Source organism: Cervus canadensis, chromosome X, assembly GCF_019320065.1.
Source record: "Cervus canadensis isolate Bull #8, Minnesota chromosome X, ASM1932006v1, whole genome shotgun sequence".
Taxonomy (NCBI): Eukaryota; Metazoa; Chordata; class Mammalia; order Artiodactyla; family Cervidae; genus Cervus; species Cervus canadensis.
The window spans coordinates 142,305,487-142,323,737 of NC_057419.1; the positions used below are offsets into that span (position 1 = coordinate 142,305,487).

At 61.8% G+C, this 18,251-nt stretch overlaps 1 protein-coding gene across 1 annotated transcript; it reads left to right on the forward strand.

Moving 5' to 3' along the window:
• Positions 1-1,034: 1,034 nt before the first annotated feature.
• Positions 1,035-14,885, forward strand: BGN (biglycan). Its single transcript, XM_043457596.1, has 8 exons — positions 1,035-1,188; positions 9,537-9,788; positions 10,066-10,178; positions 10,915-11,128; positions 11,650-11,760; positions 12,037-12,130; positions 12,234-12,372; positions 13,751-14,885. The coding sequence occupies exons 2-8, from the start codon at positions 9,548-9,550 to the stop codon at positions 13,946-13,948; spliced, it is 1,110 nt and encodes a 369-aa protein (XP_043313531.1). The 5' UTR covers positions 1,035-1,188; positions 9,537-9,547; the 3' UTR covers positions 13,949-14,885.
• The last annotated feature ends 3,366 nt before the right edge of the window (positions 14,886-18,251 follow it).

The following is an 18,251-nucleotide window of genomic DNA, read 5'->3' on the forward strand; positions in this document are numbered from 1 at the left end:
GGACGAAGCTGGGCAAAAAGGGCCAAGGTGAGGGGGAGGAATTGGGACCCCACGGGACGGGGAGGAGGGGTGGGCTTGTCTCTCAGGAAGTGGCTGAGCTACCAGGGATGGCGTGGGTGTCAAGGCTGCTGACAGCCTCTTTCTGGGACACTTGGTGGGCTGACCCGGTTACCCCAAGAAGTGGCCAGCACCAGCCTCAGCGCTGAGGAAGTGGCCACCCTCACCACGGTTCCTGCACCCTGGGGGACCTGCTCAGATGGAGCAAGAAGGATGACTGGCCGGCTCCACCTCTCTGAATCAGCTTCTGCGAGCCTCAGCTCGGGGGAGGCAAGCCGGGGAGGAGGACCTCCAGAATTTGTACTGCCCCCTGCCAGTTCCCAGCTGAACCCCATTCTGAGGTCACGGGGACAAAAAGGCTGGAGTGGGCTGGGAAGTGGATCCAGCCCTTCCAGCAATCCACCACGACTCCCTCCCTGATCCCAAACAACCACCTCCTCCCCAGACTGCGGCTGCCACACGTTTGTTCTGGGAAGGCTCAGGACAGGATTCCAGGGGCCCCTCGCTGGAGTAGCACCAGGAGGCCACCACCCCCTTATCCCCCTTCCTTTTCTGCCCTCTCGCCTTCCTCTGCCAGGCCGAGCACCGGCGAGCTAGCCAGCTCCAGCCCCCCTTGTTGGGCCTCAGTGTCCCCATCTGGACGGTGGAAAGTTTGAATCTCTGAGGCTGCGTCGTCGTTGGCCCGGAGACGCCAAGGGGCCTTGTCTGAGTGAGAGAGTGTGCACCCCCCGGGGTGGGGAGCAGGGGGTCGTGGCCTTGGAGTTGGGGGCGTCGTCCTCGGGGTGGGGGGGCTTAAGGGGGAGGGGTGTAGCTAGCCCAGCCGTCTACAAGAAAATTACTCCCTTTGAAGCTGCCAGGGGGGCCTGGAAGCCTGCCCCCTCCTTCCCTTCCTCCCTCCCTCTCTCCCTCCCTCCCCGCCCCCTCCCCGCCGCCGTCCCCTCCCCGTCGGTCTGCCCGCCCGCCCAGCCTTTAGCCTCCCTCCCTCCGCCTCCCTCTCCCTCTCTCCCTCTCTCCCCGAACTGCCCAGGAGTGAGCAGCTGCTCTCAGACGACCCAACACACAGACACAGGGACTGGCGGATTCCTCAGGCTGCCCACCAGCCAGCGCGTGCCCACCGCTTGCCCTCCTCAGGTAAGGCCCCCACCCCCACAAGCCCCATCCTGTCCCCCACCATTCCTACAGCTGGCCTGGAACCACCCTTGCCCCGCTGTCTCATCCTCCAGATGCCCCGACCCTGCACCCCCCAAACTCACCCTCCTCGTCCCTACCCCTGCCCCCGTGGCCCCCTCACCGCCGTCTCCCACCCCCTGCCCCCAAGGCTGCTTGCAGATTCCCACGGCCCCCGGCTGCAGGCTCCCAGCATGCCCCTTCATGGCCACTCTGCAGCCCCTCCTTGGTCCCGGTCCCGTCTAGGCCTTTTTTCCCCCCTGGGTCCTCCAGGCATCTTCTCCATCCCCTTCCCTCTCCCCTTGCTCAGCCCTGCTTCACACTCCACATCCCCCTGGGCTTCTGCCTCTTGGAGGCCACCCCAGAACATCATCAAGTCCCAGGTACGCCCTGCACCCCCACCGCTGGCCTGGCTCCGGCCCCTGGTTAGCATAGACCTGCGGGCGCCAGCCTGAACTCAGTGCTGGGGAGCGATCCCCAGGGCCTGGGGCTAGACCACGGCATGGGCTCGGAGACTTGGTTTCCCAGGCACGCCCCAGGCACCCTGCCCAGATATTCCTCGCTTACTCGCAGGCGAATGTTCTGCGTTCACCTCCTCCTGGGTGAGGCATGGGTCCACAGAGCCGTGGCTAAGGGTGGGGGGTGGGGGGCCTGGGTGGGGCTGCCTGAGTGGCTCAGGCTTCTCTGTCCCCAGAACCTCCTTGAACTGAGGCTCCAAAGCGGAGTGCAGAAGGAAGCCCAGGCCACTGTGCCATGTTAGCCAGGCCGGCTTGGCCCAGGGCCCCAGAGGGCTCCATGGGTCAATTCGAGGACATCATCATTCCAGGATGGGCACCTTTAGGGAGGGGTGGGGTTCAAGAGATCCCAGGCTAGGTGCTCTGTTCCCCAAAGGCCACACCCCGCAGGTACCTGGGGGCACCTCTAGAATGGAGAGAGCATCTCAGATCTGAAACCAAATGGCGCCAACAGGGTTGCCCTCCAGAGCTGGTCCCACAGGACCCCCTACCCCATCCATTGCACACAGGGGGCAACAGAGGCCCAGAGAGGGGCAGGAAACTGCCAACAGTGGCCCAGCCAGTCAGGGGCAGAGCTGGGGCCAGGGGTCAGGGCTTCTGACTGACAGACCCTGGCTATTGACCCCATAGCATCCAGGGAGCCATTAGAGACACTTGAGTGTTGATCATGATAGCTTATGGTCAACTGCAGGGTGTGCAGATTGGTGTGGGAGGCGGCCAGACCCCCGGCCCGTGTACTAGCAAGCTCCCAAAATGGCTGGCATGCCAAGGGACCTGCCAAGGAATCCAGCAGCGTGCCCTGGAAGACTAGGGGGGTGGGAGCCCCACCTCACCATTCTGTGGATGGGTCTGGGACCTAGGCATGGGTTGGCAAGAGCTTCCTGAGCTGGCTCTGCTTGGTGGAGCAGAAGGCCCAGGGTCCTCTGAGGCAGGGTGCTGGTGGGGGGCACAGAGCAGACCTCGCTCAGGCCTGGGAGATTGCTCTCACAGTTGAAGTCTTCTTAAGGGCCGCTCAGGTCGCCAATGTGGCCAGTCCCGTGCCCTGAGGTCTCCTGCTTCTGTGCCCACTCCCCTCCTGGCCGGCCACCCTGTGGGGACTGGTTGGGATTGAGAGAAGCTGTAGATGCTCTGGAATGTGCATCCAGGCTCTCGGGTTCATGAGGAGAGATAACACGTCGCTGCCCCTGTGTGTGTACAAGTGAGCGCCTCCTGGCTGCCTGCAAATACTTATGCCATCTGCACCCTGGTGGTTGGGCAGAGGTGCTTTTGTGCGGAATGCCCCATGACCAGCTGCCATAGGCGCATCGAGAGGAAGGCACATGGCTGTCTTGCAGCCACAGGGGCAAGGCCGTGGAAAGAGTCTGGCATCAGGGAGGGTTCCCATCACCATGTAGCCAGCAGCTGAGTGGCAGCCCTGCCACCCTGGCTGACTCACCCACTGGCCCACCTTCAGGTTCCGAGGACCCAGGTCACAGAAGGCATTAACCAGCCTATTGCTTTTAATGCCCTGCCCTGGAGCAGGGGTCTCACTGTGTTGATGGGGAGTCTGAGGCCCAGCCCCTTCAACCACAGGTCTGGCGGCACTTCTTTGCCAGTTGATTTTAGGGGCCCAGAAACGTGGGGTGCTAGCCCTCTCACCATTGTGCAGGGTGACATACAAGCCTTGGCCTGAATTTCTCCCCAGTCCCATCAATGGCCCTGGCTCATCACAGAAGGGTGAAAGGGGAAGGACTGGAGCAGAGGGGGTATTCAAAAGACAAGAAAGCATCTCCTCTCTTTAGGGATACTCTGTAGTCACTCAGGACTGCAGAGGGTCCCTTCCAGCATTGGCGTCAAGTCCCAGAGGAGGAATCAGTCATAAGCCTGCTTCCCAGAGCCACCCACAGCCAGCCCTGGAGAAACCCCAAGGAGACAGGCCCGTCCAGTGGTCATTTGTCCTTGGTCACCTGGGACATAGCCTGGGACAGTGGCTGGCCCCCAGGGCCACCCAGGAGCACGTGAACAGCAGGCACAGCCCAACGCCTAAAGTGTCCGTAGGGCCAGGCACTGTCTGGCGTGTGCCCCCTGCCCCCAGGCAGGGCCCCAGCCCCATTCCAGGGTCTCCAAAGCTCCACCTGCTAGGCCACTGAGCTGTTGGTCCTTTGGCTGGCATATCTGGGCCCTCCCCTTCCTTGCCCATGTGCTAACACCCTAGATTGTTAGAAAAGGTCTTCCCACGCCCACCACAACAGCCTCCCAATCGTCCTCATCAGTTACCCCAGGGTGGGAGATCTCGGCCCCTGCCTTGAGCTGGGCACCCCTCCCTGAGCCTCTCTACCCTGCTGGTGGGACGGGACACACCAGCCCAAGGGTTTAGCTCCACTCGAGGGGCTGGAGGGTGACAGTGAGCCTCCTGGGGCCCCCTGCTATGAGCTGCAGGGGAGGAAGGGGGATGAGCATGGGCTCCTGAAGGCAGGCACACAGGATCCTGCCAGCTCCACCCTCCTCCTGTTGGCTGGTTCTCGGGCCAGACAGTGCCCTCCCATCCCCTCTGTCCTCTCTGCTCATGTACTGGGCCCACCCAAACTTCGATCATGCACAAAACCTTCTTGGTGAATCCCATCTTCAAGGAAGCCAGTGGGAGATGGCCTGAGGGGGAATGGGGAAGGGGTCTGCTTAGTCTTGCTCACTGGGGCTGTGGTAAGATGAACCTTCTAGATAAGAGGTCCTGGGGTGAAAGCCCTCCCACACCTGGAGCCGTCAGCCCCAGGGTCCCCCAGGGCTTCCTTCATTCCCTCTGGGCCCCTGCCCAGGCTCTTGGAGCACCAGCCACAGTTCAGCCCTCTTTGGCTATTCCCCTACCCTCTCAGCAGCCCAGTTTGTGCTCCTTGGTGGGCTGGGATCTCTGACATCCCAAGCCCACCAAAGGTGCTGGGGACTCTGACGACTCCCCGCTTCCTCTCCCTGGGTAACACATCCAATCTCGGGGTTCAGGCGCCTTGGGGCTCCACCCAGCCAGCTCACACCTAGCTCTCCTGGTCCATGGCGTGAAGGCCCAAGTCAGCAGAAACTGCAGCACGGAGCAGAGCTGCAGGACATGGGGCAGTGGGCTGGGAGAGGTCCCAGGCTGCATGCAACAGTGAACCTGCTGCCACGTCTTGCCCACCAGCAGCCTCTAGGAGAATCAGATGGCCCAAAAGGGATGCAGCGGTCAGAGGCCAGAGTTTCCAAAGGATCACAGATTTGGGCAACAAAACTGGGACCTGAAGGAGCCAGACAGAGGGCAGAGGGAGACTGGCTCTGGGAGCCCTGTCTCCGGAGACAGGGACTGCTGGGGAGCTGGGTGCCACCTCCAACCTCTCACAGTCTCAGTTCCAGTTTGGCCTTGATGGTGGTCCTAGGGGTTTACAGGCTACCCCACCACACGGAGGGGGAGCCCTGGGAGGGGCTGAAAGTCACAGGTCCAGCAAGACCTAGGCTGGCTGCAGAGGGTGACCTCCACCCCAAGCCAAGCCCCCAGTCCCACAAGGGAGCAAGGCAGCCAAGGGCCTCAGGTTCTGGGAGCCGGGCTGAGAACATCTCCCTGTGGGGTCCGGCGCCTGCTGGGACCTAAAGGCTTGGGGGACCCTCCAGGCCAGGGTGGCGTGATGGCTTTCCCAGGCCACTTCCCTGCAGCTGGAGGCGGGCCAGGGCCATCTGTCCCCACGGGCCGAGGGGAACTATTGATGGTGCCGGCCCGAGAGATGCTGTTTCCAGAAGCTGCGTGATGCAAGCCTGGGGCCTCCAGACCCACAAGACAGAGCCCTGTTTTCCATCAGCGTCACCTCCAGCCTGAGTCGTGGAGAGGCAATGGGAGAGACAGCACTTCCTGCTGGCCCTGGGGAAGGCTGAGTTAGGAAATCACTTGGGCCTCCTGTTGCACCCCTGGGAAGCGACAGCACCCTCACTCTCCCTTGGGCTTTCTTCAGCGAGCAGGAGAAGGAAAGCTCTGGGGTGGAAAGACCAGGTGACCTGGCTCATTTCCTGCCTGACTCCTGGCACGGTGGAAGGCCAGCCCTTAGACCTTTCCGCCTTCCAGAGGTTTCCCAGCAGGATGGGGGTGTGATGGGTGTCTTCAGGGCTGTGGGGAGAGAGGTCTGGCCTGGGTAGCACCAGCCACTGGCCCAGGGCCAGCTCCTTGCAGCAGATGGGCTGGCTCCTTGTGGGTCTCTGACACCCACATCCAGGTCGAGTCTGTGCCTGAAGGCTGCGGGGGCACAGGACCCAACAGGAAGGAGCCGTCCTGGCCAGCCACACTTGGATGCCCGCTTCCCTCAGAGCTGGAAGGCGTGTTGAGGCCACGGCGGTGGGTTCAGGGGTGGCTGGGGTGTAGACACAAGCAGGGCAGGGCTCACCCCAACCCCCACTGCAGCCACCAGCCCCTCACACAGTCATCCCCACATGCGCGCACACACGTCAGCTTCAGGAAGACCCAGGGATGGCACCCGTGCCCTCTGTCTGGGTGCCACCTAAGGGGAGACTAGAGCTGGAGGGTGCAGGGGATGATGGGTTGGATTCTGGGAGGGAAGCGGACAGAAAAGTGGGCACCAGCAGGGCTGAGTGGAAGATGGCACGTGTGTCCGAGTTCAGGTCGGGTTGCTCGGTGGAGCCAGGCACTGGGCTTAGGCGTCCGGCATCTGTGACTTGGCAGCTGTGGGCCACACATCTGTAAGCGAGTTCCCAGGGCCTGCCAGACCTCAGGGCCTGCTCCTGCCACCCTTGGCCTGGCGTGAATGCCTGGCATGGCCCCTCCGTGTTCTCAGTGGCTGCCAGTGCGTCTTGTTTGTCTGGGACCTGGAGCCATCCCAGTCAGAGGACTGCGCAGCCTTTCAGAGGGCCAGACAAGGAGAGCCATGTTGGGGGGGGGCGGTCCTCACTCCCACCTGTGGGCGCCTGGCCTGAGGCCTCACCACCATCACCACTTCTTTCCGTTGCTCTGAGGAGGTGGAGCTCGTTGAGCTCAGAGAACCCCCTGATGAGGCCCAAGGCCACCTGAAGTCCTCTGGGACACGCCCAGGGAGGCCAATGAAGGGAAACTGAGGCCCGGAGGCCTGGCTAGGCTGGGGGGACCAGCCATGGTTCTCACCCTCTGTGTCCATAGTGAAAACCTGAGGGCCTGGCATCACCTGAGGTGGGTTCTTTTCTCTAGGTCTCCATTTTCTCTTCCATCAGATGGAACTTCAGTCCTGGGCGCCCCCTCCTGGCCCCTCCCTGGCTCCTTCTGGCCCTGAGGCCCGGGGGTGTCTTTCGTGGTCTCTGGCAGGCTTGGTATGCAGCCGGCCCCTCTCCCCTCTGCACAGTTCTGGGCGCTGAGTCTCTTGCCAGTTCTCTGTGGGGAAAGGAGGGCTGTGGCGGAAAGCCCGCCAGCCTGCCCACTGCCTGGGCCTGGCCAGGAGCCAGGGAGAACCAGCCAAACCTTGTCCTCTGCCCTGAGGGCTCTGGGGGCCTTCAAGACCTCAGCCTCCCTCTCCCTCAGACTGAGCTTCCAATGGAGCCCGCCCTTCCCCACCCTGCACCCCCAGGGAGGGTCCCAGGAGCCCACGTAGGGCCTCGGTGGCTAGTTCTGCCTGGGAACTCCATGTGGAGGGCCCAAACCCAGGCCAAGGCTCCCTGTGGAGGCCCCCAGGCCTCCCCGGTCCCCCAGGCCTGGCCGGACCACCCCACCCCCGCCGTCCAGGTGGATGGTGGATCCCAGAGCCTCCCAAGGCTCCAGTGGGGTGTTCCAGCCCTGACTCATTCCCCCTGTGAGGTAGCGGCTTTGGGAGGGGTGCCAGGGGAGGGGGGAACAGTCTCCTCCGCCTCCTGCTCCATCTTGCCCTCCTGCCTTCATCCTCCCCTTCACTTCCTCTTCTCAACTTTGGGTGTCCAGCCGTGCCTGGGAAGCCTGGGCCCACCCTACCTTGCCCTGTGCTTTGAAAACCTGTGGGAAGGAAAAGGGACTAGTGGTCCAGGTAGGCAAACCCAGGGTCTTCTCCCCACTCTGTGCCAAGACCCTCGGGGCTGGGGGTGGGGTGGGGTGGAGACTCCCCCAGTCCTATGGGACCAGCATAGGGCTGGTGGGACCTTGAGTGTGACCACGGGCACTCAAGGCCCAAAGGAGCCAGGAAGGCCAGGGGCTCCCCCAACCAGGAGGAACCCTAACTTTGCTGTGTGACCTGGGAGGCAAGGCGGCTTTTCTGAGTCTATCAGTGGGGGCTGCACACTCAAGAGGGTTGCCGGCCTGCTGGGGGCGCTCTGGGGCTGACTCTGACGCTAAGGCCACTGAACCCCCACCTGGGGACCCCGCCCCCCACCTCCAGCATCTGTCTGCCAAGCGCACTGCCCGCCCCAGCTGCTGCAAAGGTGGGAGCCAGGACAGGTCACATGACCAGCTCTGAGGGGCCAGAGAGGTGCGAGAGAGGGTGGCCAGATGGCAATCAATGGGAACCCCAGGGGGCAGAGCTGTTGTGCCAACAGGTCTGCAAGTGGCCACAGGCCCTCCCACCGCCTGAGGGTGGCAGGGCTCCAAGGCAGCAGCCCCCCAGGCCACCAGCCCAGCCCCACATCCACTGGGCCTGCCCGGGGCTTCTCCCCACTTTGCAACCAGGCCTCAGGCTCGGGGGGGCTCACCCCAACCCCTCTGAAGCCCCAAAGAACCCCTCCCCTGGCCAAGATGGGCCCCAAGTGAGGGCCTCTGTGGGGTAGGGCTGAGGTCCGCACATGGGGCAACCCCAGACACCCTGTGCTTGGGAAACAAGCAAGGCAGGCACGTGTATCCCTGTGTCACACTTGGGAAAATGAGGCTGGGGCTTGCCCAGGAAATCTGGGTGAGGGGGCATCCTCTTCAGGGACAAGATTTTCTGCTAGAGGAGCCCGTGTGGATGGGGGCAGCCTCTGCTGGAGGAGGAGAAGGCAGGCAGATGTGGGCACCAGGGGCAGGCTCGGGCAGGACGGCTTTCCCCCCACTCCCACCCTCAGCCTGCTTCCTGGCCTGGGGGACTCCAGACAAGCCTGACCCTGCCCGCCACCCTGGCAGTAGCCTGTTCCCCTCCAGTGGCCTTTCCAAGGGGGCGGGCCGTGGATAGAAGGCAGGGGAAGGCTTCGTGGGCCAGAGGAGGAAGCCAAGGCCCCCCAGTAGCAGCAAGGATGTGGGGGGACGTCAGGGTTCCCCCTCGATCTCTGGCATTCCATACATGGGCTGAGAGGATGCCCCCTCTTCTGCTTTGCTCCAGGGCTAGCCCAGCTCTGCCCAGCATGCCCACCCTGGTGCCTTGGTCTCTTGACTTTCTTAGAAAAACGTGGGTGCACTGCAAAGGGGGCTCAGGCAGGAAAGGATTGGCCCTGGCCCCCGTGGTTATCTTTCAGTCTTAACTCTTCAAGATCTGTGGTGGCAGAGGACTGGGTTTCCCTCTCCTCCACCTCCACTAACCTCCCCGATCCCCCCCTACACAGGCTGAGGCTGACTCAGTGTCCTGTGCGGGGAGGGGGGCAATGCATGTGTGTGTGTGTGCTTGTGCATTGGAGGGGTGCAGACTCCCTAACTGGAAAGATAGGGCATGGCCCACGGTGGCCAAGTCCTGCCTGGAAACGGAGCAGGACAGAAGGAAGCCAGCCATGCCCCCACCCTGCCCAGGGCCTCCTGCCCACCCACACCTCCCTCCTGGCCACTCCAGCCCAGGGTCTGGCTGCCCTGGGGAGGTGTGACAGACATGAGGACAGCACACACCCAGAACCCCAGCCCCCTGGGCATGGGCATCGGCTGGGCTCCTCTGATGGCCCCTCCTCACCCTGGCTTTGCAGGCACGCCCACCATGTGGCCCCTGTGGCCTCTTGCGGCCCTGCTGGCCCTGAGCCAGGCCCTGCCCTTTGAGCAAAAAGCCTTCTGGGACTTCACTCTGGACGATGGGCTGCCCATGCTGAATGATGAGGAAGCTTCTGGTGCAGAAACAACCTCGGGCATCCCAGACCTGGACTCCCTCCCACCCACCTACAGCGCCATGTGCCCTTTTGGCTGCCACTGCCATCTGCGGGTTGTTCAGTGCTCCGACCTGGGTCAGTCTGTGGCGGATGGATGTGGAAGCCTGAGGGTGGGCAGGGGGTGATCCGGATCCAGCCCAGGGACCCTGATTTCACTGTGGGAGGGTGTCCCTGGGTCTGCTTGAAAGAATGTGGGGAGGGAAAAGAGTGTCCAACCCTGGCCTTGGAGCTGCACCCACTTGCGGCCGCGGAGTCCCCACATGAGGGTCCACATGTGCGCCCCTTTGGGGCTGGGGCTGTGGCCGTGGCCGTGGCCTTGGCTCACACTGCTGACTGCTGCGCCGGCCCCCAGGTCTGAAGGCTGTGCCCAAGGAGATCTCACCCGACACCACCCTGCTGGACTTGCAGAACAATGACATCTCTGAGCTCCGAAAAGATGATTTCAAAGGCCTCCAGCACCTCTACGTAAGCCTACCCTGGCTCTTCCAAGGGTCTGGGAAGAGGCAGCAGGCCTGCAGCCCGGTGGGCGTGTGGAGGGGTGGGGTCCTGATGGGTGTGGGCACGCACTTGTGCAATGTGAGAGGAGACCGGGGACCCAGGGAGTCCTGAGAGAGGTTAGGAGGCAGCTGTGGCGGGAGCACCCAGGGTCATGGGCACATGTGCAATGTCAGGACAAGATAAAAGGAAACGACTGACTCTGCGACCCCATGGCCTGTAGCCTACCAGGCTCCTCCATCCATGGGATTTTCCAGGCAGGGGCACTGGAGTGGGTGGCCATTTCCTTCTCCAGCAGATCTTCCCCACCCAGAGATCAAACCCGGGTCTCCCCACATTGCAAGCAGACTCTTTCCCCTCTGAGCCACCAGGGAAGGACAGGATCACCCAGCCCAATTCTCTCTGTTGACTGTTACCTTTGCATCTTATTGGCTCCTCCCAGCAACTCAGAAAGGAAAGGTTGCATCGCAACCGGGGTGCAGGTAGGGTAACCAGGGCACGAGCTGCAGCAACCTTGCTGGACCTGAGTGCCGGCTCCCGCTCTGCACTCTGCCCATGAACAGAGGTAGATCTCCTGGAAGCTGAGCTGGGGCTCCAGCATCTGTGAAGCCCCGACAATGTGAATCACTACCTCAGGGGCAAGCAAGAGGGGAGAGGAGCAGGCAGGCAGGCAGGCGGGGAACTGAGGCCTTCTGTGCCACCTCAGGCCTTGGTCCTCGTGAACAACAAGATCTCCAAGATCCACGAGAAGGCCTTCAGTCCCCTGCGGAAGCTGCAGAAGCTCTACATCTCCAAGAACCACCTGGTGGAGATCCCTCCCAACCTGCCCAGCTCCCTGGTGGAGCTCCGCATCCATGACAACCGCATCCGCAAGGTGCCCAAGGGCGTGTTCAGTGGGCTTCGCAATATGAACTGCATTGGTGAGTCAGGCCCGCCCTGTGGTGGTCCTCAGGTGGTCCTGAGGTTGTGGTGGTCCCCCGTTGTGGTGAGGGTGGACAGGGAAGGGGGAGGGTCAAGGAGGGGGTCTCTGCTGGCCGGAGCAGCCAGGTGCCATGGACAAGCCAGCTGGCCTCACAGAACGTTCTGGAGGCTTGCCTAGGGTCACACCCCAGAGCTGCCAAGGCCAGGTGAAGAGAAACCCAGGCCTGTAAGGAAAGGACAAGTATAGAGGTGGCACAGCCTGCCAGCCAGGGGCCAGGTGGGAGAAGCTGGGCTGGCTCCCCTTGTCCCCGAGGGCCCATGCCAGGCCCAGGGCCCTTGGTAGTTCATGGTGTTCAACAGCAAGGAGTTTGCAGCTCATCCAGTAAATTAGTGGCACTGCTTTCAGGGGGAGATGGGGGAGCGGGTGCTTAGTGGGGTCCCCTTAGGAAGCAACAGGCCCCAGGGGTATGGGGACAGATGCTTAGCCTTGGCTTCAGGGCTGAGAGAGCCTCTCTCCTAGAGATGGGTGGGAACCCCCTGGAGAACAGTGGCTTTGAACCTGGAGCCTTTGATGGCCTGAAGCTCAACTACCTTCGCATCTCTGAGGCCAAGCTCACTGGCATCCCCAAAGGTAGGGAGGTAGCCTTCTTTCTCACATTTTGGGGGGCACAGGTGGGGGGCACAGGTAAGGAGCCTGGAGCCATCTGGAGCCACCACCCAGTGTACTCGGGGAGGGCTTTGGTCGCCCCTCTCCCATCCTGGGGCAGAGTTCGGCTCTCCGCTCCATCAGGAGTGAAATCGTGCACACACACACACACACACACACACACACACTCAGGACCAGCCCTCCCCCACCCCACAGTCTTCCCTCCTGGATTCAACTCAGAGGATCCTTTTTTCCTGGCAGACCTCCCCGAGACCCTCAATGAACTCCACCTGGACCACAACAAAATCCAGGCAATCGAGCTAGAAGATCTGCTCCGCTACTCCAAGTTGTACAGGTAGGCTGGGGAGGGGGGTGTCTCAGGGGGCCCTGAGTCTGCCCAGTGCCCTGTGGCCCACAGACCCCATTACATCGTCTTTTATTCATCTATCCCTTCCCAGGCTGGGCCTGGGCCACAACCAGATCCGCATGATTGAGAACGGGAGCCTGAGTTTTCTGCCCACGCTGCGGGAGCTGCACTTGGACAACAACAAGCTGTCCAGGGTACCGGCTGGTCTTCCAGACCTCAAGCTCCTCCAGGTGAGAGCCAGGTTTTTCTAACACACGGCGAGGGGAAGGGGCAGCCGATGTTCCCAGGGCAGCTGCTGAGACCCTAGCTGTCAGTGCTCGGACCCATCGCGGAGCAGAACGGGACCTCGCTGTGCAGCTGGTCAGATGTGTGCTCTGGCTGGTGACTCCAGCTCCTCATCTGGAAAGGTGATGAGAAAGTGAAAGGGCAGAGTAGGGACCGCACTGGGGACAGCGAGGAGGCTGGGTACAGGGGTGGCGAGGTGGCAGGATGCGCCAGAGCCAGCCTGGTAGATACTTGAGCTCAAGGTCTCTCGGGTGGGTTCAGTTCAGTTCAGTTCAGTCTCTCAGTCGTGTCTGACTCTTTGCAACCGCATGGACCACAACACACCAGCTTCCCTGTCCTTCAGCAACTCCCAGAGTTTACTCAAACTCATGTCCATTGAGTGGGTGATGCCATCCAACCATCTCATCCTCTGTCATCCCCTTCTCCTCCTGCCCTCAATCTTTCCCAGCATCAGGGTCTTTTCAAGTGAGTCAGCTCTTCGCATCAGGTGGCCAAAGTATTGGAGTTTCTTGGGTGGGTGGGACCCCACAAAGGTGCCACAGGCCCAGGGGCTTGGGGAACAGTCTGGGCAGGAAGTGGCTTGATGAGGGGATCAAGGGGTCCTCTCAAGGTCTTCTTCGGGCCTGCTCTGGACCTCAGTCTCTGCCTACATGCCAGGATACTGGCCATTCTTGCAGGCTGTCCAGTCGGGGCGAGTCCATTACCCTGCCCTGCAAGGGGATTGCCAACTTACAGCGGCAGTGCCCTCTGGCGGCCATATCCTGCCACCTCTAGAAGGCACTGTTGCAGCCCTCCATGCCGCACCCCTCCGCCCCACCCCATCAGACAGTCCACGCCCCCCACCCTACTGTCCCATAGAGAGAGCCTTCAAGGAGTTGGGGGGGCAAGAGCTCCTGAGAACTGGGAGGAGGAGGAGACCCTCAGTCCAGGGAACCCAGAAGAAGGCCAGGGACTGTGTGAACCCAGGGTGGCATCCTTCCCACATCAACAGCCCCATTCACACCCACCCCACTAACCCCCCATCCCAGCACCCAGTCACACACCAGTGCCTGAACACTGCTCAACAGCCACCTGACAGCCATATGCAAGCCTGGTTGTACTCCTCCAGACAATGGAAGAATCACCTCCAGGCCCTCAAAGGGTCGTATGGATGCAGCACATGAACCCCTGAGGCGGCTGGGCAGGACTCAGCTGGCATGGAGGGCACCAGCCTTATGGGTTCTGCCCGCTGTTTGGGCTCCCCAAGTGGGGCCGACTCTGGAACAGGGTTAGGGGCGGGGGCAAAGGGGCCTGCTGCCCTGAGCCACACCTCTCTGTCCCCAGGTGGTCTATCTGCACACCAACAACATCACCAAAGTGGGCGTCAACGACTTCTGCCCGGTGGGCTTCGGGGTCAAGCGGGCCTACTACAACGGCATCAGCCTCTTCAACAACCCTGTGCCCTACTGGGAGGTGCAGCCGGCCACCTTTCGCTGCGTCACTGACCGCCTGGCCATCCAGTTTGGCAACTATAAAAAGTAGAGGCTGTGGCAGCCACTGTGGTGGTGGCCTGGGAAGGGTCTCTTGGGGTGTATGGCACGTGTCCTGAAGGGGCAGCAAAGCAAGGGAGCCAAGCCCTGCCTTTGACCCCCACCCTCCACTCACGGCCCCTTGACACCCCCACACTGGCTCCCAAGTGTGCAGGTGGGGCGTGATGCCTGGGCCCCATCACATGCCCCTTGGCTTCAGAGCTGCCCCTGCCCACCCACATCATACCCATTCAGAGGCGCCCCCCCACCAAGCTTTCTTCCCATTCACCCCAAAAGCAAATGATCTGAGGCTCCAGTCCAAGGAAAACGGTCCCTGGGTCTGGGGGGATCAAGGATGGAGACCCCACTAAGCCCACCCCACCTGCCAGACTCACATCACTCCTCAGCCCAGCCGGCTACCTTTGTCCTCCTCAGCCCCCTGCCATCCTTCTGCAAGTTCATGGCCCCCCAGGGCAGCCTCCTGGGTCTCCTGGCCCCTGGACCAGTCTTGTCCAGCTCTCTCTGTCTGTCCCCCCCCCCCACCCTCGTTTCTGACATACTTGGGCTAGGTCTGCTTTCTGTTTCTCTGGGCTCTGCCCAGCCCTTACCCAGGCAGGCAGGAGTGGGGGACAGCTGCCCTCCTACTCTGCCCAGGCTCACCCAAAGCCTGGGTGATCCTTCTGGAACCCAGCAGACAGGGAGGTGCTGCACCCTCTCCTCCACAGCCAAGAGTGGAGCCCTGGGCTCAGCCAGACCCTGAGGGTCTGTCCCACTGGAGTTCCCATCACGCTTCTCACTGTCCATCTTCCCCCCATGATGGCTCAGTCTCCCCTCCCCTTGCCTTCTGGCCTCTGGTCTGGTGGGGGTTTCAAACCATCACACCCAGCTTGAGGAGGGGCTGCTTCTGAGGTCGATTGTTGTCTTTCAATTAAAGAAACACTGTGCAATAAGGCTGTGTGCGTGCCACCTCTCAGGGTGCCTGGGGACCCAGCAGAAGGGGGAGCCACACTGGGCTACTGCGGCTGGCTCCCAGGTTCTGCCTCTGTGTGCCCACGCCCAGCCTTGGGTTGCCTACTCGCTGCTTTCCCTGCCTTCAAGGAAGGGTCCTGAGCATCCTCAGGTTGGAGGCTGGACCTAGAGGACCCGGGAAACCAGGCAGAAGGCCCCAGGCTCCCCCTTTCCCTCCCTTCTAGCCCTACCTTCTGTCGCCTGGGCTATCCCTGAAGCAGAGCTGGCTGCAGACCACCAGAGGGAGCTGGTCTTGGAGTCTGGGGGCTCAGAATGGTATGGGATGTCGGTTGTGGGCAGAGCCGTGCGCCACACCCATGTGAGCACCAGGGGGCGCACTCCTAGGAGGTTCAGGCCTCATGGGGACAGGATCCAGTGCCATGTACACTCACCTGTGCTGGCTTGGCCTAGGCTCCCAGCAGCGCGTCCACCCAGTAGGTCCCCCTGTATGCCAGCAGAGCCATGCCCAGGTCGTAGCACGCAGGCTCAGGCTCACTAGGAAGGATCGCGGACACAGCTGGTGAAGCCGGGGGACACAGATCTGCCCTAGAGAGGACGAAGGGAGGACAGTCAGAGAAATGCCCTTGGGTGGCAAGCCCATCGGGCTAAGCAGGAGGCAGGCTACCTCCAGCCTGACGGCTCTGCCCTCGTCCCGCACCAGGGTCCTGGGCACTGGGCCATGGGAGCCAGGGCTTCCCTGAGCAGCCATGGGCCACCGACGGAACACGAGAGCCTGGATCTGTGTTTGAAGGCCCCGTGTGGTCTTTTGTCAAGGTGGTGGCCCCGGGCAGCTTGTACCAGCCCTGACCTGGCAGCCCGTGCTGGGTCCCTTCAGTGCTGGAGCTGCCCGGGCCCCCTGGGGTGGCAGGGGCCCTGTGTCACCCCTGGCGATGATGCTCTGCCCCAGGGGTCTGGCATGGAACTGCCTTCGCCTCTTCCTGAAAGCCCTTCCCTCCTGAGGCCGGAGCCCACAGAGGTGGGGGCCAGCAATGGATGAATACTGCACCCCCCCAGGTTCTCAGAGTGGGGCCCTTCCACCCCTTAGGCCCTTCAAGAGGAGGGCTTTTCCTTTGGGGGACGGGAGGTGCTGTTCAATGTGGTTGGCCCCGCGATAAAATGCCACTCATCGGCATCATAGCACTATTCTGGGCCATGTGTTCCACGGCCCTGGCGATCTCTGCTGAGCTGGGCAGGCTTGGGGCAAGGGCAGTGGCGGGGAGCCAGGAGTCAGGGCCTCGATCAAGTCCCCTCGCTGGCGGGAGCTCAGGGCACCAGATCCTGGGGCACGGGTTCAACTCAGTACCCTCCGCCCCCACTGGAGATCGTGGATGCCTGTCTTCTCTCCTGGCTGCCCTGCCCTTCCTTCCCTCCCTGCCTCCGTCTCCCTCGGGGACATGGGTGCCTTGACAAGCCGGTGGGACCCGTGTCATAATGCTGGGAGGCACAGAGCCAACCCCTGGGGTAGGGTTCCTGGGAATGTGGCCCATGGGCCCAATGGGTCACCCTGCATGAGAGGCGACAACACCCCACAGGCAGGACCAGAGTGTGGCTCTCAGGGACCCAGGGGACCACCCAGGCAACCCCACCATCCCACCTCCCCACTGCAGGTTCGGAGACCAGTTGGAAGGGAGGTCTCCGTAGCCAGAGCCCCAGGTCCAAGACCAACAGTCCACTTAGTGTCAGTCAGCTACGGGGTGAATGGCAAGGTCTGAGATGATAGCAAGAAGAAAGCAAAAGTGGAGAGTGACCAGCCTTTGAAAAAAGCCTAAGGCCGCATCTCTGCCAGCCCACAGCCTGCCACGTACAGAAGGCTGGGATACTGGGCTTAAGCTGGGGTGGGGAGTGATGGATGGGTGGAGGGGAGTCCAGTTCCAAAGCCACAGTAACCCCCAGGGAAAGAGGGGGGAGGGACCGGGTCCAGCCAACCTTGAGTTGGACCGGGTCCAGCCTGCCCTTGGGTACAGACTGGACACGGGGTGAGAGCTGGAGAGGGCGCAGGGGGCAGCTTGGGGCCCCCTGGGGAGCTCTGGGCATGCAGGTGTGACTTGCAGGAGGGGTCTGACCCTGAGAGTGAGCTGGGGCTGGCACACACACACACACACACACACACACACACACACACACACACACACACACACAGGGCAATGAAAGTCATGGCAGCAGCTCACTGGGGGCGGGCAGTCCCGTGAATGGAGAGGCCACCAAGGGGCTGCCTGAGTGACCCAGGGCTGGGGCAGGGGATATTTCCCAGCCCTCCTGGCAGGTCAGGTGCCTTCTGGATGTGGCCGGGCCCAGCTGGAGCCTAAGCTCAATCCACGGCTGAGGTTTAGACAAGTTGGGGCTTGTCCGAGGGGCAGTCAGCCAGGTGTCTGAGGGCGAGAGCCAGGGCACCGAAAGTGACAGCCCCTCCTGAAGGGCCCAAGGGGTGGAGGGGCCCCACTCTGAGAACCTGGAGGGGATATTCATCCATTGCTGGCCCCACCTCCGTGGCTTCCAGTCTCAGGAGGACAGAGTTTTCTGGAAGAGGTGAAGGCCAAACCCCTGGAGCAGAGTGTCATCGTCAGGGGTGACACAGGGCCCCTGCCACCCCAGAGGGCCCGGGCAGCTCCAGCACTGAAGGGACCCAGCACGGGCTGCCAGGTCAGGGCTGGTACAAGCTGCCCGGGGCCACCACCTTGACAAAAGACCACACAGGGGCTTCAAATACAGATCAAGTCTCGTGTTCCTGAACGCAGGAGTCCAAAATCAGGGTATCAGGAGGGCTACAAAAATTCACTCCTGCCTCCCTCTTAAAAGGACACACACATTATCACAACAGGTAGGGCCCACAGCTCAAGATGGTATGGCCCCTGCAGCCTGGGGTCTTCTCTGCCTGGTTGTCCTGGCCACCCCTGCGTCTGGGCCCTGGGGGCACCCACTTGTACCCGGAGCTGGTGGTCAAGCTGGGTTTTCATTGAGACGGGTAATGGGGCGCAAGCCTGACCCAGGCATCCACACCAGGGAAGAAGAGCCCCAAGTGCTCTGAGTGTGTGTGTGTGTGTGTGTGTGAATAACTGAGTGCATACAATTGTGCGCGAGTATGTGACTGTGAATAATTGGAGATGAGAGGGTAAAGGTGTGAGAATAACAGCATGTGTGCGTGTGGGTGAGTGAGTATGAGTGAGCCCTGTGAGGCAGTAAGTGTGGCTATGAGGAATTGTGGCTGAGCACTGGTAAGTGTGCATGTGTGAGGCTGTGACCATGGGTGAGCTTTGGTGTGAATGTGCGTGCATAAGTGTGTGTGTGTTCTGAGTGAGCATGTAGGAATG